The sequence below is a fragment of the Grampus griseus genome (assembly GCF_964374135.1).
Source record: "Grampus griseus genome assembly, chromosome: 14".
In the NCBI taxonomy this organism is placed as follows: Eukaryota; Metazoa; Chordata; class Mammalia; order Artiodactyla; family Delphinidae; genus Grampus; species Grampus griseus.
In genome coordinates, this window is record NC_139008.1 from 39,725,737 (window position 1) to 39,746,822 (window position 21,086).

A 21,086-nucleotide genomic window follows, 5' to 3' on the forward strand; every position below is an offset into this window, starting at 1 on the left:
AGCAGGGTGTCTGTCCCCATTATTATTGCTGTGTAACAAGTGACTCCAATATTTAGCAGCTTAAAGTAACTATTTATCTTGCTCATAAGATTTGTGGCACAGGAATTCAGAAAGTCTGGACAGTTCTCACTTGAGGTCTCTCGTGCAGCTGAGGTCAGGTGTTGTCTGGGTGGGGGTCATCGGAAGGCTAGAGTCCAGAGATGTTATACATCTCAATTGAACTATTAGCATTGTAACTAAGAATATGTACATGGAGCTCACTGATTCCCTGAGGTCTCCAGAGGTGCCAGTGATTCTTGAGAATATGGACTGTTGTAGGTTAGACTTTCAAACTAATGACAGATACTAATGGTTTATGAACAAAAATATAACCAAGTATTTGTCATTTGTGTGCATTCTGATTGGCTGGTGATGAGTCCGTGCCCCCTGTAGACTGTGAGGCTTAGATGGTTGTACAGCTCAGGTTCTGTATCTAAATTGTGTTTTTCCAGGACCTACGTAGCACCTGGCTTTCATTGCTGAAAATAAACCAGTGAATGAAAATAAGAGTGAATACACTAATAATACAAGAACTGAAAAATAAACAAACTGATTAAGAAGATGTATTCAGTGACTTCCACCTTCAAAGATAATCATATATACAAAAATATTGAAATACTATTTAATTGCCAGGTTATTATTTTTATGCTTAGCTCATTATTATTTTTTCTGAGTCATGTCTATCATCCTTAATCTATCAATAATATTTTCTTCCTCAGACCAAAGTCTGTATCTCTTCTAACTTCACATTCAGTGTTCCACTTAACCTAATTAAAGATCCTTTATTTTAATTAGGCTAAATTTATCTTATTTTCATTCTGATTTCCTTCTGGTTTCACATTATCTCTTTGCTTTAATATTTCCCATCACAGAGAAGAGACTACTGCCTCTTAGAAAATTCCTTTCCTAAATAACTTGCATGATCAGAACTTGAGGCCATGTTTTAAAAACTGACTCCCTGTTAAGAAAAAAAAGTATTCTCTGTATCTTTTAAACCCATCTGTATGTTATAAAATGTTTTGCCTAATAATGAGTTCAAAAAATGTAACCAATTTCCACAAACGTATAGGAAAATTTAATTTCAACACAGCACTCTAAAACCAAGTAGATTTTTCAAATATCTCTGCTCATCTGCACCACCCACAGAACCCTAAAAATGTGGTAGATTAAGGTTCTAATGAGGATGCTAGAAATGTAATTTATTAAGTGTTTACTGCAAGCTAAACACTTTCAATGAACCGGCTCCAACCTCGAAAACTGCTTTGCGAGGTAGACAATATTCCCATTTCAAAGATGAGGAAGCTGAGGCTCAGAGAAGCTATATGGCCAAAGCCACACAAATATTACAGTGTCTGAGCCTGGACAGAACTGATCTGTTGGTCTCGTAGCCTGTGCTTATCCCCAACTCCACCCCACAGCCTACACTGACCATCTCTGAATCAGGGTCCAGAGCAAAGGTCTAAAACTTTTATAATATTAGCCTTTAAATCTTCTGACCGCTGTACTCCTGCCGCTTTGGAGAGGGGAGAGGAGGATGGTGAGGGGGAAGGGCCTGGCTATAGTCTCACAAGCAGCGTGAGGACAGCAATTGCTTCTGATGTCAAAACATGAAAACATCAGCAGCACAGTGACTCCCAGTCCAGAAATTACTTGTGTAACCAGGAAAAACAAAGGAAAACTTCCTTTTAGAAATATACATTTGGGGCTTCCCTGGTGGCGCAGTGGTTGGGAGCCCACCTGCCGATGCAGGGGACACGGGTTCGTGCCCCGGTCCGGGAGGATCCCGCATGCCGCGGAGCGGCTGGGCCCGTGAGGCATGGCCCCTGAACCTGCGCGTCCGGAGCCTGTGCTCTGCAACGAGAGAGGCCACAACAGTGAGAGGCCCGCGTACCGCAAAAAAAAAAAAAAAAAGAAATATACATTTGGATACAAGTTCTTTTTCACAGGACAAAGCTATAATGTGGCCTGGCCTCGGTGTGCATGTAGTAGTGAAGGTGACCACTATGATAGGGACTTAATGACGCTTCTGGCTTTCAAATATTGCAACCCAATAGAATTACTAATGCCACTGGAATAATAGGACCACACTGTTCTCACCCCTACCAGGTTGAGAAGAAAGCAAGCACAGAGAGGCCAAGCACCCTGCCTGAAGCCGCACAGCCAGTTGGCAGCGTGGTTGTGATTAAAACTCGAGTCTCTGACTCCAAAGTCTACACTCATAACCGTGATGCTAGGTAGTACAGGAAGCCAGCCGATTTCTGAGAGGGCTGGATTCTCTGATGCCACTGCTGCAAAGATTATATGGCTCTGCAGACCTGGATGAGAGCTTTGCAATTTGCCCTTTGAAGTTTCACAGTGCTTTCTGAGATCCACGTGTTAATGGAACCCAGCAGTGCTCATGGACCAACAGCAAGACGGGCCAAATCCAGGAGAAAGTGCAGGACTCCTGCTGGGAGGCTCCCTGGAAAGCCTTCTGCAGAGACAAGAACCAGCTCCCACCCAGGACACCTCGTGGGAAATCACTTGCCCTTTGCCTAATGGCTTTTCTCGCCGAGCCGTGTTCCTCTGGTTTCCGTGCCAGGCAACGTTCTAATCCATTGCTGTCCGGGCTCTGTTAAATAATAATCACTTTTCCTCCCCAGAACCGGTTTCATTTCAGAAGAAATGCCTGTTGATGCTTTAGAAATGTCAGGATTTCCACAAATCTCTCTTAGATCAGTTCTCTGTTGAGCGATCCGTCTTAGGGTCACTAAGCTGGCATTTATGTCAGAAGTGTTATCCTGGGGCCTCAAGCTCTAACTGGCTTCCCTCCTCTGACACATCTGGTGGCCGCTGGCTCTCCACGTGGGCGGGGCAGCGCCCTCCCCCGGGGATGGAAACTCGAAGCTGGGGCCCAGCGCTCACCCCACACACACACACATCTCCTGGCGCCAGCACATAAGGAGCGCGCCTTCTCGAGCAGCTTTCCTGAGGATACGTGGCAGGTATTAACCTATTGTTCCTGTGCTCTTGTCTTTTCGCAGGGATCGACTATCTCCACCCGGACCTGGCCTCAAACTATGTAAGTGCAAGCTGCCCTGTGTGGGGAAATGCGTGTGTCCTAAGTGTTCTGGTGACCCTCATAGTGGGAACTCGCACAGACGCACACACATGCCTGCACGCACATAGGCCGTGCACGCTGGCACACGGGCACGCCTGCACGTGCATGCACCCCAGACTGCCCGTCTTATAAAAGCCACAGCTCAGGCCAAAGACAGACGAGGCATGGGGCCTGGCGGCAGGCAGGGGTGAGTGACTTCACCAGAAGAAAAGAAGGAAACTTGAGATCTGAAAGAACAAAGTGCTGAGAACAAAGGTACAGGGAGAGGGAAGAGAGAGCCTTGGCAAGGTTTAAAATCAGCTCCCGCTGAGGAGGTTGAATGGTGGGTGGGAATGAGCCCTTTGGGTTCTTGCTGGACAAAACCGATGGCAAAAGCCAAAAAGAGCAGGAACTCACATTGCACCCGTAGCTGTGTGAGGTCAAGCATGCCACCTTCTTCTTATTTCGGTGCTGATGCGCACTCCACACTGACTTTCCCCACGACTCTGAGTAGAGCATTAAGTATCCCTTGACACATAACAAACATTAACAGGGAATCACAGTAAATGCTATTGGGCTGGTACCCCATGCTCTGACTTTTGACGCAGCAAGTCACCTGCTGATTTCCCGATAAAATCTCCAAACCTTTTAAACGTAAGCGATGGCTTTATTTTAACCCCAGGGAGTATACTATTCAAGCATTGGGGTAGTCACTTAAAATTACCCAAACTATTATTAAGTTACATTTCTCCTGTAACTTCCAGGGCTAAGTATTTTATAAAATGTTATTTATTTGCTGAAAAGACTCATATTTAGGAGAACATGAATTTAAATAGAGGAAAGATGGTTAACAAGCAGAAGTGTTTGGGGATCAAAATTCCGGGTCATTCTTCCTGGAAGGTGTGAGTGTCCACATTGCAAAAAGAGAAGGGAGATTTTCCATGTGTGTAGTGGACTGGGAATTGGGAAGCAAAGCACCAAGGTGCTGGGTTTCTATTTCCTGCATGGGTCTTACAAACCTGGGAGAGTATACACTGGGCATAGTGCAACCAATGTGCCTCCAGAGAGAAATGACAGAAGACAATCCAAAGCTCTACTCCCCGAGATGAGAATCCACTCTGGTAGATGAGGCAGTGAAGAACCACCTAGGAGTTGCAGATGCTGCCTTGACGACCATCTGCAGAGTCTAGGGACAGCATTCTCTCTTCCTCTCTGACCCCCTGCCCCACTGCTGGCACACGGGGCTGCCTGCCTGGAGGTTCCTTTCCTTCCTTAGAGGCACTGCCCCACACAGGGCCTTGTCTGTCCCCTCCAAAGCCCTGCCTTTCCCAGCCTCCCCAGTAACTGCAGGACCTTGGAGAGTTCTCCAATGGGGAGGTTGAGAGATGCACGTGCCTCATTTTCTCCAAGGTTCTGATACCCAGGGGCCCTTCCTCATGGAGAAATGGCAGGAGCAACAGCCTGGAGGGGGCAGGTTCGACCTCAGGGCTGCCCTGCACGCGAGGCATTTCCAGTCCCCTTCCCAGCTGAGCTGCGACTGCACAGGGTTCCCACCATCCCCCAGACCAGTGCCTCTTGGGGAAGCCAAATAAGGGTCTGCTCACTTTTGCAAACCAGCGTTGCTCCTCTCACAGCTTCTAAGACTTCAAGGTGGGGTGGCTGCCAGTCAGGCTGGAAGGTGGGCAGCGCACAGCCTCCCTCCTTCGAAGGCCACTTACATGGACACTGACCTGGGCATCCCTGGCCAGCCCAGGGGTTTCCATGACAGCTGCCCCCGACACCAGTCACCAGATTAAAAAGAGATAGTAATTCAAGTGGGAGAAAAATCCTCTGGGGCTCTGATGAACTGCACTGTAGATGCCAGTCTACAGTGGGATTCATCTGCCAGAAACTCTAATCTGAAATTGGAAAGGGAAAGATACCCATTGAGACGTGCCAGCTCCACCCAATTCTGCCACAGCAGAACATACCTGAAAACCCTATGGGTTCTTTGAGTGTGGTTTTCTGCTTTCCTTTTTTTCCCCTTTGTTTCTTTCCAAACAACTTCTTTTCTAATTAAAAAATACCCAAGAGGGAGGGGATATGTGTATACGTGTGGCTGATTCACTTTGCTGTACAGCAGAAACTAACACAACATTGTAAAGCAACTATACTCCAATAAAAACAAAATAAAATAAGTCACTGCTGACCAGTGCTCTATAGAAAATGTAGAAAAACATAAAACAGATTCAAAACTAGTTATATCACCATTCTTAATACTTTAACATATTTTCGACTTCATTTCTATGCATATGTTTTTAATAAAATTGGGCTCTTGTTGCATATATAGTACCCCCTTCCATGTGATATGTTATGAACATTTTTATATTATTAAATAATCTTCAAAACATGATTATAAGGGCTATATAGTATTGCCTCATGTGGTAATTTACTTAAACTTTCCAATCCCCAATTCTTGGACAACTAGGTCGCTTCTAATGGGAGTCTCACTCTTCGAGGGAGTGTGACAGACAGTGACAAGGGTGGTAGAGGTCTCCAAACCACAACATGTTTAGGAGAGTGGAAAGAACTGGAAAAAACACAACTTAAGAAGCACATTAAATATGTTTTCAGTTCCAGTTCATTTCCAGTTCTCCATGATAGATGAGACATTCAACTTGTTCAGTAATTTCTCCCATGAAAATTCCCACCAACGGGTGACCATTGCGGGAGGAAGATTTTAGTTCAGTTAAAGGAAGAACTATCTAACGATTAAGGAATAAATTAAAAGAATTAGCTCTCCCAGGAAGTAATGGGTTCTCCTTATCGGAAAATGTTTACGAGGAGAGTTGATGGCCTTTTGGTGGGGATGTTGAGGAGATGACTTAAACTAGATGACATCTAAGAATTGACCAGAAAATGTGAGCTCTGGACAAAACTGCAGTTTGACAACTTCCATCCAAAGGAAGGTCTGAGTCTTCAGCAATTATCAAAACCCTTGGAACTTTACAAACCAATTGTATCTAATTACACATGACTTTGAAAATGTCCTATGTCTTTGGTATAGGTGAGAAAACTGAACACTGAAAAAGCTCATCCCTAATACCTCAGCAGAGAACCTGAACCAGCTAGTTTTCGCTAGTCACAGCTCTCCCTCATTCTGTGAAGAGCTGAGAATGACAACTTTGAAGCTACTAACCAGATTTATCTTCTTTATTTTTAATTAAAATTTTTACACTATAATTAACAGAATGAGCATGGCAAGTGGAGTAGACCTGCCCAGGAGGGCAATGAAATCAGTGGATGGTGATAAACTCGAAAATTGTTTGAGCAAAGGATTAACAGGCAGCTTCACACCTTGTTAGGTGACTTACTGGCTTGGATGTGAGAGCTAGCCCCGTGCCCTTCCAGTGGAATGCACTTTGGGGAGGTCTGTGTTTGGGTTCCTGCAGAAGCAGACCCAAGACAAGGGTTTCAGGGCAACTGGTTTATATGGAAGGAAGGTCAGAGGAAGGGAGAGCGAGATAGGGAAGGGAAGGCAGCCAGTAAGGGGGGCATTTCAAACAAGTCACTATGGTGAGTGGCTGGAATCCCACTGGGGCATCTGTGAGATGACGCAGAAGATGTGCACCAGAGTTATCCCACTGGATGGGATACCCGGGAAGCTGGGGTATTTATATAGCAACTCCTATCAGTCATTGGTTGAGGGTTGGTCACAGGGGATGTTAACATCCCAGCTGCTCCTACTTTCCCACTGTCTTGGGAAACGCCCTCGGCAAACAGAAGTGGGTACAGGCAGCTGGAGCCCACCAAGGACGCAGAGATGACAGAAAGAGGCATAAGGCTGGGTCCAGGCAACGTCTGCCAGAGGGAGGATGCCTTGGAAATATATTAAAGATTAAAATAAACAGAAATGTGCTCAGTGAGAAGTAAAAACCATATCAGAGGTTCTTAGACAAATATGACAAAAACTTCTTCATAATCAAACCAGGTGAAATGTTTCCCAAAACAGAATTATTTTCAAAGCTTGTTTATTCTGTATATTAGGCTAGGTAATATACAGGTAGGCTGGTCGTCCAGTGTTCTTTCTATTTAAACTGAGAATTTTAATCCTCTGAAAACTGTAAATCAATGTATAAATGTAAGTCATTAGTGTTCATTTAATTCAACAAATCTAGCCTGTATCTGTTGAGTTAGGAGCAAAGGATAATAATGGCCACTTTTATTGTTACTCTATTGTTCTATGATTGAATTTAATCTGAGGAACCCAGTCTCACTGGTAAATATTCACTATTCCAAATAAATACATTCACCTCTCTTCATCTCAATAGTAATAACATGAAATGAGTCTTAGCCAAGACCCTATTTTAGACCAACTTGAAACTGGGATTCCTTTACCCCGTCCTCTCTGGATATTTGCTCCAGCTCAGTCAGATGGCTGTGCATTGGGCCTGCCATGGCCGAGCCCCAGAGGAAGAGAAACCAGACACAGGTGTTCTCCAGAGGAGCCTGAGGTCAGTCAGGACACAAGTGTGGGGCGTGGCTTGCAGGTGAGGGGTGGGCAGGCCGCGAAGTGGCTGTCTTTGTGCTGTGTGGCCCCCGTGCAGCAATGATCACGGGCCCATGTTCACGGTACAGGTCCAAGCCTGGGGTCCTTTCAGGCCTGCAGCATAGAGGGAGACTTCTATTCAAGAACATGCAAGTGTGGGTGAGGCGGCCGCTTTCAGAGCCTGGGGGCAGCTGAAGCTGAGTATCTCCTGCTCTGCTCCAAAAGCAGGATCCTTTGAGATGCTTTGCTGCTGGAGCTAAGGAGGTGAAGAGATGGCTAGTGGTTCTGTAAAATCCAGAGGGAGCCTTCTCACTGGGGTGAGGGTTTTCTCAGAGGCAAGTAGCTTACTTAGGAGGAGACCCCAGCAAGCACGAGCCGGCTCTCCTGGCCTGCCCGCCGTACACGCAGAGTAGGGTCAGGCAGGGTGGCCGTGCTGACCCTTGGAAAGCGGTGAAACCTGAAACTCAGTGAAACCTGAGTGTGACTCCCGGCTGCCTGAGTCTAAGATGTGCAACCTCAGACTCACCTGTTAAACCTCTTTGAAATTCAATCTCCTCGTTTGTGAAGTGGGCCAAAAGAGTATCAGGTGTGTTGTGGGGTAACGCTGAGATACCGTGTGTACAGCACCTGGCAGATAATAGATGCTCAATAAAAATCCATTTCCTTCTCGAAAGAGTTGAGATGACATGAAGCCAGCCTGTCCCGATGGAGAAGCAGGGACACGCCTCCAGAAAGCGGTGCAATTGCTCGGGGCACGCCCAGCGAGCTCAGCGTTATCAAAAGAGAAAAAAGGGCACCCCCAGATTAAGCATAAGATTGTTAGACTAGGAAAAGCAGAGGGCAAAGGTGGAGGTTACCAAAGTCAATCTCAAAGATCTGTTTGAAAAATAAAAGATTGATCTGAAAAAGAGCAGCGAAGCAAACAGAAGGAACAGGGAGAGAGAAGCGATTGCCTGCAGTCAGGATAGAAGGAAGGAGGAGGCCCAGAGAGAGAATTTCTGATCTGTTTTTCTCTGTCACAGACCTTTGAACTAAAAGGATATTCATCCCCTAGGTGGGTGAGGAATTGTACAACAGTAATTTTTCCAAATGAGGTTTCCTTCAGGCCAGAGAAACGACCTCTCCTGACGCCTAAGTGGTCACAGGGCGGAGCCAGAAGTCCTGGCCCTTCTCACACTCGGGCCTCCACCTTTTAGCTTGGAAACTGTGGGTCACCCTCTGAGCAGCTCCAAGATCCTGTGCTGAGAATCTGTGCGGGTTCACATGCTCTTCCTGAAGTTTTTCCACAAATTCTTGGACGCAGCAAATGTGGAAGATTGCCTGGACTCCACTCCCCAACCTTCTCTCAGCTTCTGCTATGGGGCTCCACAGAACCTCCCTCTAAAGGGTGAAGTGTATTTCCCAGCCCTTGACTTTGGGCTGGGCCTTGTGACTTTTCTAAAGCAATAGAATAATACAGAAGTGTCAGTGGGCCAGGTCAGAGGCCGTAAGCGGCCTTGTGGGGTCCTGCGTGCCCTCCTAGGCTTCTGCCATCACCATTAGAAGAGCAAGCCTGGGCTGGCCTGCAGGGACCCGGGGGGGGCGATGACAGTCTTGTGGGGAAGTGCTCCCCCAGCTGCCAAGGCCTAGAGCGCTGCCCCCCGCATCCGCCTACAGAATGGCAGGAAGAAGCTGAGCAGCCTAGCCGAGCCCCCCCAAAATCAGCTGAACCCCAGGCAACCCCCGGCAGCAAGCAGGCACCGCCCAGCTCCGCAGAGCTGCCCACCTGCGCCTAGCCTAGGCCACCTCGCTCCCGGCCGAACTGCAGACTCATGAGTGGTATACATGCTTGCTGTTACATGGCGCCGACACATCGTGATGGTTTTGAGGCGGCAACTGTTACAGTCACCCACACTGGACCCTCTGCCGGGTCCTCTCATGGTAATTGAGGCCCATCCCAGCCTAAGGAGAATATAGATTTCTCTGGCCGCACCCCAGACCTACTGAAACAAATCCTCTAGGAATAGAGGTCATCACAGGTATTTCTTTGACAACATTCCCAGATTCTGATGATTAACTTCATCATTCATTTCGGCACTTACCTCACTCGTTCATTCAGTCATTCATTCATTCATTCCACAAAGCTATTCCCCTAAAATGTGTGACTCTATCACAACTAGATCACAAGCTCTGTGTAGGGAAGTGAGTAACTTTTTTTTTTTAAGAGTAAAGTTAAAATTTACGGTAATTTTTTTTCTATATACAAAGAATTACAGTACATGTTTATGGGGACTCCTAGTGCAGGGCTCCCCTCTTTTTCACTAAGAGTTCCACTTACAGCAGAAAATCTATCAGGGTGAAGGGGGGTAAAAAAAGTGATGGACCTCAGCTGACACCCCCTCTGCCCCTTTCTTAAAAATGTAAAGATAGATTTCTATTGTCAGCTTGTTTTTTTGCCAAGACTTAGAAAGCTGCTCTTCCATCAGTTCCTGTGTGCTGCACTCGCCCATCTTCAACAGTGAGTAACTTTTAAATTTTGTGTCCTTCTTAACGTTTAGCACAGTGCCGAGCAGGCATTTAATAAATATTTGTTAAATTGCATTGCATATTAATTAATCATTCATACTTTGCAAATGAAATCAGGGGCTAAATCACATGATGGGCCTCTCTCAGTGGTGATGGGAAATGCTGGCATACAGAGCTTCCTCTGACTCCCAGCTGTCAACCGTCTCTAGGTAGATGCCACCACCCCATTCCCCATAATGCGTGTTGCCAGTGAGGGGATAGAAGACCCCAGAACTAACTGAGGCCCCCATGGCTGAAGGCCTGAAGAGAATGTGATTCTCATTGTGGATAAAACCACCTACAGATAACCAAGAGCTCTTTCTTTTCTGTAATGTCTAGAACTCCTCAGGTTGGGGGAAATACAATTAAGTTCCCAGATGGGAAAAGATGAATTATGCTCTTTGGTTCAGTTCAAAATTTGGAACATCATTTATGCTCCAGGGCTGTTATTTCACCAACAGAAGTTCTTGGAAAAGAAAAAAGCCCACAAGGACCCACACTTTTCCATTCTTTTGATGGGTTCCTGGCTGGTGACTGGCTTTGAAGAGGGGCCTTTGAGCTCCACGTGGCAGACGGCCGCCATGATGAAAGGGTGGCTGCTGGGCATGGGCCAGGCCTCAGCCCTGAGTGACTCAGATGCTATGAAGTATTGATTGCATGCATCACTTCAGGCTTTTAGGCTGATTAATATTTAAATAAGTACATTAATATTGCATATGAAACCGAGGTTTAAACAACCTTTGTGTCTTGTTGAAAGGAGCCGGCATTTTTTGATGTACTTATTAATGATGGCCAGATCACAGTGAGCACTTGATCACCAGGAGGCTAGACTGAATATTGGGGGTAAGAAATTTTTTTCAATCATTTGGACAGACCATCAGTCAAATGACTGTGATCTGACTCAACCCATGTACTAGAGGAATCTGTCTATTTTTACAGGAACGTACTTTGACATAGAAACAGGAGAAAATAGAATCTTGATTAACTGAAAAGAAGCTACTTATTTGGACCTAGACTTACAACTGCAGATGAAAGCAAAGGGGAAAAAAATCTTGTTAATAGATCTTTCCACATCGCTCAGTTGACTAGTTTTCTTCCATTGAACCTAGTCAAAAGTTAAGAGAAATGTATTGAGTTTCTACTGTGTTCAAGATATTGTGCTAGGGGCCTGGACTATAAAGTGTGAAAAATCTGGTCCCTGCCCTTGGGAAGCTCAGAGTTCAGTGGGGGAGGCACAAAGTAAGTATGACGTGATATCATTACATCATGACATGCCCAGTCCTGTCCTGGAAGGAAAAACACTGCCCACTATGGGAAAACAGCAACAAGAACAAGCAAGTTGGCCCTAAATTTTAGAGGTGGGAAGATACTTAAATGCATTTAAAGAATGTTTTCTTGGGTCGATACAGCATAGGAACTCATCTAGAAGCTTGATCCATATGATACTGAGCAAAGGGTCATTGGGTTATAATTGGGTGTTCATCTGGAGCTCTGTTTCTACCGAGAAGCCTAGACTAAAAGTAACCCATTAAAATCATTTTCTTATCCCCTAATTCCCTAAAGGTCAGTGACAGAGTCTCTTCAACTAAATGTGAGTGTCTCAAAGACTAAGATAATATTTTCCAATGCTTTTGTTCATGAGAAACTCAACCAAAGTCTTCATTCCCCAAGGAGATCATTAATAGAAATTCTTCTATAAATGAATGACTGAATTGTGGATGGATGGATGGATGGATGGAAGGGGGGATGGATGGATAGATGGATGGATGGAAGGGGGGATGGATGGATGGAGGGATGGATGCATGGATGCATGGATAGATGGATGGATGGATGGATGGGGGATAAATGGATGGATAGAAGCGGGGATGGATGGATGGAGGATAGATTGATGGATGGATGGATGGATGGATGGACAGTGGATGGATAGATGGGGGGATAGATGCTAATGAAACTATTAGGATTTGAGAGGTGCTTGTGCCCAGTCCCTCACTCAATACACAGGTGGAAACTGAGGCCCAGGACAATTGTGAATGGCCGGAGACCACACAGCAGGTTAGAGCAGAGCTTGTCCTGGACTTGGGTCTCCAGCATCTCCTGATCCTGAAGCATGGCTGCACCCACTCACAGTTCACACCACAGGGCGAAGGCACACATCAGGCCAAACCTGGCCCTGGCGGGGAAGCTCCTGTGGGTCCCTCTGCAGGAGCTTCAAGCCCCTCGGCCCCTCTCAGCACAACCTTCCCCTGCCCAGTCCTCTCAACCCACCCTCTGCCACTACTACCCCTCATTCAGCCACCAAAGCGAGCCCTTGGGAGCAACGTCTGCCTCTCCAACCCCTTGAACCTGATTTCCGTGCCCACCCTGGCATTGGTCTGGTTTTGCCTCCAGCTCCCAGCACCTGTTGCTCTTTTGGAGGGTTGCCCTAGGGCTCCTGGAAACTGCTCTGCCCCACACGCGTGGAGACCTGATGAGACTGGGAATGTCCACCCAGTCTTGGCACCCGTTAACCCTTGGCTGGCGGCTGTGGGAGCGTGAAAGCCTTGTCTCAGGCTGGGAAACCTCTGGGCTGTAACCAGCCCTCCAGGGCCCCCTGCCGGACTCACCCGAAATCACACCCTGGCTTGGCTTCCTGCCTGTTCCGGGCTGCCTCCCTGGCTCCTTCACTGATTTCCCCTGGGAGCACATCTTTAATAAATCACTTGCCCACAAGTCTTCATCTCAGAGTCTGCACTGGGAATCCTGACCTCCTTACATCTGAGCAGTCTGGAGCTTCGGGCAAAACAGAATTTTCCATCCTGCGTGGCCAAGGCAGAGAGAATCTCTGACGTAGAAATAAGATTAGCTTCTCAACCACGGTAACCCTGCTGGCTCCCAACCTACGGGAAATTATTTTTCACAAAGAAAGAACCTTTAATTACCAACCGATAATTAAAACCTGAAGCCAAGTGCAGGAAACAGGGGCTCGGGTCTGAGCAACGTTGCTCACCGTTGTCTCCAGGAGGGTGGGGAGGCCTGTACTTTGAATGTCAGGCACACACAGCCCCCCCACACTGAGTGCTCTGCTATGCAGAAGAATAAGATGTATTACAGTGTGTGGGAGATGTTTTCATTAAGCTATGGAAATAGGAGGCTTATGTTTTATAGCTCAAACGTTGCCAATTTTTTAAATAAGAGGGTTAGTGTAAATCTCAGCTATTCAGGGAGCAGCAGCTTGAGGAGTCCCATTGAGTCACTGTGAGTGAAAACGCCGTGTTTGATCTTCATGGTCCTCAGTTTCCCCATCTGTAAAACAGGGATGATCTTCCTACTTCAGAATCAAAGGAATATGATGACTGGCCATATCACTGATATGAACAGTGGGTCTTCGTTGATCTATCAAAAAATATACATGGAACTCCTCAGCATGCTAAAGGCATGGATGCCCATCTGGTACTGGTCCTGGGCCTCTTCTCCACCATCCCCCACAAAGGCGCACACACATGTCCTCTCTTAGACTTGTAGAGAATGTTCCAGAAGCCTCGGCAGGAAGGAGCCAGTCCCTGTGTGGGTGCCAGTGTGGTGACCAGGCAGGCACTGAGTCATCTGATACAGTCAGTACCTTGCTGGGATTCTTACCAGGCGCCTTACAAACAAGAAATATGTCCTCTGTGAATAAGACCATAGCCTAAGCTCATTAACTCTTCAAAAACTAGTCACTTGTTAGCAATTGCAATTATTCTATCCTACATGATGGTTTGGTTTGGGAGTTTTCACTGTTTCTTGTTTGGTCTTAGCTCACAAATCCATCCCCCCCCACCCCCACATGTAGAGTTGACTGTTTGTAATGACTGTTGACTGTTTTCTCCCTGCCTTGGTCCTGATACTTTGATCCCTTTGGTCTTGAGCGGCTTCTTTGGAAACGTGGAGGTTCTCTACCTGGCAATTTTTTAGAAGGTGCTATGTGCCTGGTTTTGTGTTTTGCATGTATTATTGCATTTAATCTGCATGTTAAACCCGCGAAGTAGGCGCTTTCTCACCCACCTCCCACAGAGAGGAAACTGAAGATCAGAGAGGTTAGTGATCTGCCCTAGCTCACACAGCCAGCGAGGGGTGAAATGTGACGTTCACCATCTGTCAAGCAGTTTTGTTCAACTTAGTCCCCCTCCAGGCTCCCACAGCTCAGCCAATGGCACCGCCGCGGACCCAGTGACAAAGTCTGGAACACAAGAGTGGTCCTGGACTCCCCTCTTTACATCTCTCCTCTCAGCCACCAGATCTGCTAGTCCTAGCCCCTCTCTGCAACAAATCTGCTTCTCTGTTTCTGCCACTGGTATCCAGGACCAAGCTGTCATCTCCTCCCCCCTGGACCCCATGAAAGACCCAGCTTCCTGCTGCCACTTTTGCCCTCTGCAATGCCATCTCCCCAGAATAACCAGAGAGGGGGACTTCCCTGGTGGTCCAGTGGTTAAGACGCTGTGCTTCCAATGCAGGGGGCATGGGTTCGATCCCTGGTCAGGGAACTATGATCCCACATAGCAGCCGAAAAATAAAAAATAACCAGAGGGTTATTACAGAGGGAGAAAAGGACAAGAGGTCACACCCCCAATTAAACCCATCCAGGGGCTCCTTCTGCACCCAGAGCCATACCCCTCCCTCCCTGCGAAGGTCCACGGGTCCTGGCTCCGGCCACCCTTTCAACCCACCTCCTGCTCCCTCAGTATTTATCAAGCTCTACGATTGCAGGATTTGTCCTAATTCAAGACTTAGAAGGCTCATATGCTGAGTCTGTTTCAACCTGTGGTTTAGTCCCTTCCTAGCTCTTAAAACAGTTTGTAGTTAAGTATTTGGTTTTGGGTTTTGTGCCTCCCATTGGAATATCAGCTCCAGGAGCTGACAGGGGTCTTCTCTACCTCATTCACCTCTTCACCCTCAACAAAGCACAATGGCCTTGACCAATATGCATTGGACGACAGGCTGATGAAGAAATGCTTTCCGTTTCCCTTTCTTTAGCCTGCACCCCCTAATTTCTTCTGGTCATGCTTAGTCCTCACAAAACCCCTCTCCCTGGCTTTGCTATGCTCTTTTTGTTCTGCTCATAGAAGAAATTATTTATGTGCACCTCCATAAACACTATGAAAAGAAGCTTCTGGTCAGTGCACCAGGAGTATGGTCTGCACAGGAAATGAGCACTTGTTAGTACTTGCCGGCTTCTGGGGAGAACTGCTATATTTCTTCATAGCCACAACCCAAGGAACAGGAACCCCCCCCCCACCCAGGTTGACTTGTGTTCCTCAAGAGAGGAACTAGAAAAAGCAACAGCCACGGTTGTCTTGATGTTTAACTCATTCATTTGTTTTAGGCAATTGACAATAGCCATTCAACTTCTCCAAGCATGTGTTTTCAAGCTAAAAAAATTAACCTAGGTTTTTTATACTCTGTTAAGTATCTAAAAGATTTAGAAAATTGAAAAATAAAAAAGCTGTACATGGACATGTTCTTAGCCGGTAAGCTTTGCTTATACACTATTCCACAAGGAGAAGGGAATTCCCGACATATAGGACCTCTACTCACAGGACTCTCCTAAGAAACATGTGGTGTCTTGTGTTCTCATGATTAATATTAAACTCAATGCACCATATATACAAATCCTTCCAAAGGAAAACAAACCTGCCCTGGAAACAAAGCTTATAATTATAATCACAGATGCTCTTTGTTCCTCACAGGGAATGCTTAAAATATCAATTTAAATGCAAATGAATCTTATCATTCTAAATTAGGCCCATTCCATTGTGTTGAAATTAATATAGAAAATAATTTTGAACACTAAATTATGAGTAATTAATGTTGACACTGTGAAAAAATGCACTCTTACTTCGAAATTCTTGGGAGGGGCAGACTTGTCTGTGCGTGTGCTGTGTGTGCTGTAAGTAGTGCGTGGCAGGGCTAATTTGCAGGATTAACACAGCAGGAATAAGGGGAGGGAGACGCATGGCAATGATACATCTTAGCTATTCTTTGGGTCTAAGGAAACACACTTTCATGATATTTAAGAATAAATTATACCACGCACACTAAAGAGCTGAAGAATTAAAGGAGAGCTTGAAGAATTAAAATCTTTCCCTTAAATATCAAAACAAAAAGGACCTGTGTCTCCTCTACCATCTAATCTAGGAGTTGGCAAATTATGATCCATAAGCCGGCCACCTCTTTGTGTAAATAAACTTTTATCGGAACCCAGCCATGTCCATTTGTTGACTAATTGTCTAGGGCTGCTTTCACAGTACAATGGCCAAGTGGGGTCGTTGTAACAGAGACCATCAGACCTGCAAAGCCTGAAATTTTCACTATTTGACTCTTTAAGGAAAAGTCTGCTGAAATCCCCTGATGTAATCTGCTGTGCATCAAGACGTAGGAAAATGGCTTATCTTAGAAACACGCATCCAGAGAGTTGCAATGCGGGTCCGATCAGAGCTGTACCACTTTCTAGCTGTGGGGCATCTGACAAGATGCTCCACATGTTGGGGGCAGAGTGTCCTCATTTGTAGGCTGAGAAAGTTGGACTCTTGTCTGCTGGAACTCTAAAATCTTATGAGAAACTCTCCTCCCTTCCAGTAATATCACTGATTAAGAAACAAAAGCTGAAATAGTTTTCTAAGGAAATGAAATTGTCAAGTAGTTTGAATTTACTTAACTTGCTTTTGAGAATGACAGACATAAAGTCAAAGTTATGCTACTTTTCCACGCATAACGCTCTCTGCATTAACCACTGTGGCTGAGTGATTTCAGAGAGTTTTGTATTTGTTTACTGTCTTAGTATGTATTCCTCTAGAAACCAACCCTGAGGCTTGGATAGTTTATTTGAGAGGTGGTCCCAGGAAGCAAGGGCAAGGGAAGAAGTCCAGGCAGGGCATGTTTTAAGTAAGTTAGTGCCGTGGAGCTCAGGTCTGCTGGGAAACCCTGGGTTGTGGGTTAGACCATGAGGGGGAAAGAGTTGGGGTACTAATACACCAACTCCCATCAGTAGTTGATCGAGGGCTGCTATCAGGATGAGGGGAGAGCAATTTCCTCTTCTTCTGGGCTGCCACGGTCATGGGCAGATGGGGCTCCTGAGATAGAGATGGAAATCTGGCAGAGGAAAGTTGAGTCAGAATCGAAAGGCTAAAAGCAAGGGGTCATGAATAGGATACCCAACAACATCTGCTAATTACAAGTCTCCAAACTTTCTAATCACACATCCCCATCCATAAAAATGTTTGAGCAGGCTCACCAAGTATATTCATAGTTATTTATTCACACAGTGTATGTACCACTGTAATAATGGACTGTGTACATTATAAAACATACTTGAGAGAGATAATTTTAAAGATAAAATAAAAATAAATATTTTAAAAGTTATAATACACTCTCATGTTCACGGCAGCATTAGTCACAAGAGCCAAAAGGTAGAAGCAACACAAGTGTCCATCAAGAAAAGAATGAATAGACAAGATGCGGCCTATGCATATGATAGAATATCATTCAGCCTATTGTATGCAACACTGTGGATGAAACTTGAGGACATTATGCTAAGTGAAATAAGGCAGTCACGAAAAAGACAAATACTGTATGATTTCCCTTGCTTGAGGTACCTAGAATAGTCAAGTTCGTAAAGATGGAAAGGAGAATGGTGGTTGCCAGCAGCTGAGGGAACTGGGGAATGAGGAATTATTGTTTAATAGATAGAGCATTTCAGTTTTGGAAGATGAAAAGTTCTGAGACTAGTTGCCCAGCAATGTAGATATACTTAACACTGCGGAACTGCACATTTTATAAGGATTAAGATGATTAATTTTATGCTGTGCCTTTTTTACCACAACTGAAAATAAATACATAATTTTAAAAATCAAGCTAAAACAAAGAAGTTGTAATATTTTCTCCCCACACCCCAGTGGATCATCTTACACATCCCCTGGGGTGGGCATGCCCATTTTGAAGACCTTTGCACTCACTAGCCAGTGTGTAACCCTGTCCAGTGTGATCAGTAAGAGGTTCCGAATAGAAACTCTTTTGGCTAGCTAGATGTGATGATTTCTCTCTTCAAGGGAGATAAAACAGTACAACAGAAATGGCACTGAGAAGGTCCATGCAAACAGGTGGCTCTGGGTCCAACCCCGCTCTACTGACTTAGTTACTGAGACTTGAGCCAAGTTAACCAACCTCTCTGGGTTGTACATTCCTCAAATGTAAAAGAAAGATAGTAATATCTTTTCATTTAGTCATTCAACAACTATTTATTGAGTGCTATACTTTATAACAAGATCTATGGTATATTAGTTACCTAATGTAATATTTGGTATATAATATTTGGTATGTTAGTTACTTATATTATATTTGCTGCAGAAAAATTACTCCCAAAACTCGGACATACAGTATCTGTGGGTCAGGGATTCTGGAACAACTTGGCTGGATGGTTCTGGTTCAGGGTCTCTCGAGGTGTCACCAGGGCTGCATCATCTGAAGGCCTGACTGAGGCTGGACCTTCTGCTTCCGAGACGGATCACGTGGGGGTGGCTGTTGGCAGGAGGCCTCAGCTCCTCCCTGCCCACTGTGTGGGTCTTTGTCAACTGCTTGAGAATCCTCATGACTGGACAGCCGTGATCTGAGAGGTCTGTCTCTCACCATCTAGCTGTCGTGTGGCATCCTTTTGGTTGCATGTGTCAGCCTTGCTCACTGTGGGAGCCTCCGTGCAAGGTCATGAACGCCGGGAGGCCAGACTCACTGGGGGCCGGGCTGCATGCATTGATGAACAGAGTGGATGTGGTCCCTACCCTCAAAAAACTTTTTGCCTAGAAGGGTCTCCAGATAGACTCCAAATAAATAATTACAGAAACAATTGCTTATTTACAGCTGTGGGGCTTTGCTGTGATGCAAGAGTACTGGTTCCTGTAGATGTGTTTTATGTGAAGAACTTGATCTTGTTTGCTGGGTGAGGGAAGATTTCCCTGGAGAAGAGACACTTATGCTGACGCCTTAAGTATGAGGAAGAGTTAGCCAGGTATCTGGCAGCAGAGGGAACAGCTGTGCAAAGGCCTTGAGGCAGAAATATGCTCAGCCCTTTCAAGCATCTGAAGAGAGCTGCTGTGTGTGTCGGGGGCGGGACGGGGTGGATGCAGGAGCATATCAATATCAATCCAGGGAGAAAACAGCCTGAGCGACACTGGAGATGCAGAAAGAGACCTGATTGTGTGGACTTTGTGGGCCATAAAGATTTTCTACTTCATCCTAGAAGCAAAGGGAAAATTTTTCTTTTGGGTGACGATGTGGAGTGGGGGTGTGACATGAAATGATATGCCTGGGTTTGGTATTTTTCAAAGATCTGTCTGCTTTGGAGATGGATCGGGGGTGGGCAAGAATGGAAGCAGGGAGACCTCATAGGGGGACTTTTCTAGGAGAAATTATTTTTAAAAGAGCTGTCTTTTTTTTTTTTTTAAGAGAAAGCAAAAGAAAATGTAACACTGAATTTAGGAGATGCTAACTAAATATTACTTCCCTCTTCCTCTCAAAAAACAAACAGCTCAGGAACATTTAAAATAAGGTGGTATCTGCAAACTAAATATTTCTAAATAGTAGGCAAAAATATTGTTAAATAATGCAGGCCTCACTAGGTATCGTGTAAGCTCAGTGTCCAGAAGGAGCCTCGTCCTGGAAACACGGAAGAGGATTCAGTAGCAATCTTAACGCTTTGCTCCACTGTCAGCAGCGCTTTGCTCCACTGTCAGCAGGAACCCGGACCAGCCCACAGAGAGCTCTGAATAGCATTTATGGTCCTTAATCAGCAAGCACGCAGCGTTGATCTGGAAATTAATTGGACGCTCAGGTTTTTCACACACCATGGACAGTTAGCTATTATGAAGATTTTGACAGGAATATATTTAGTAGCAGCGTCACTGATGTTCCGTCACAAGCAGAGACCTATATCCACTTTGGGGCTCATTATATCCTGAGTGACAATGGGTTCTTAGCAAATCTCTTTTGATTATGATGATGAACCACATTGCTCAGTGTCTTTAACAGCTAGTGAGGAACTGGACCAGAGCTGGGGTTTTCTAAATATGATCCACTATACTATTATTTATTTAACCATCTTTACTTAATTGACTCACTCATTTATCACATCGCTTTTAAGGGTAATGATATGTTTACCACGGTAGTGGAAAACCTCACTTTCTATGCAAATAGGACAATCTTTAAAAATAGATACAGTCCACCCCAAATCCCCTGTGCGCGCCCCAAGAAATGCTGGGCTGGGATGTGCTTGTAGCAAAGATCTCAGAATGTGTAGCCAGGGCCGTGGGTTCCCACAGCTGTGTGAGTATGCAACGCACAGCCGCTGGTGCAGGGAAAGGATGGGGAAGGAAAAGAGGATGGTTTCTCGGGTGAACAACAGTGAACATCTGCTGCAGCTACAGCGACCACCAGCTAAGAGACAGAGAAAGACTAGTCTTCTGGACTCACCTCCTGGGCCAGGGACCAGGACTCAGCTATCTGGGGAGGGGCAGGGAATGAAATGGGTGTGAGCTCAGTACCGTGTTTACAGCTGCTGAAAGATTCCTTTAGCCTTTACTCTAATAAACAATATTTACAGATGTACCTAAAGGTAGGTGTTTTCAGGGGCAAAACCTACTTTCAACTTCATACATTGCTAGTGGGAATGTCAAATGGAACAATCCCTTTGGGAAGAGGCGTGCCAGTCTTACAAAGTTAAACACACACTTACTGTACAACCAGCAATCCCATCCTGAGTACTCACCAAGGGAAAGTGAAAACATATGTTCATTAAAAGACATATACAAGAATGTTCAGAGCAGCTTTATTCATCTTTGTAAAAACTGGAAATAATTCAAATGCCCACTAACACGTGGAAGGACAAATAAAATT

General features: G+C 45.4%; 1 protein-coding gene across 2 annotated transcripts in view; it reads left to right on the forward strand.

The window, feature by feature from the left end:
* The window catches only part of PCSK2 (proprotein convertase subtilisin/kexin type 2), a gene marked incomplete at both ends in the record, with an annotated part of 214,342 nt that overhangs the window by 121,661 nt on the left and 71,595 nt on the right, over nt 1-21,086 (forward strand). For both annotated transcript variants that reach the window (XM_082670978.1, XM_082670979.1), the window contains one exon: nt 3,063-3,100. In XM_082670978.1, coding sequence (XP_082527104.1) covers nt 3,063-3,100 — 38 coding nt within the window. The remainder of the gene's footprint in view (nt 1-3,062; nt 3,101-21,086) is intronic.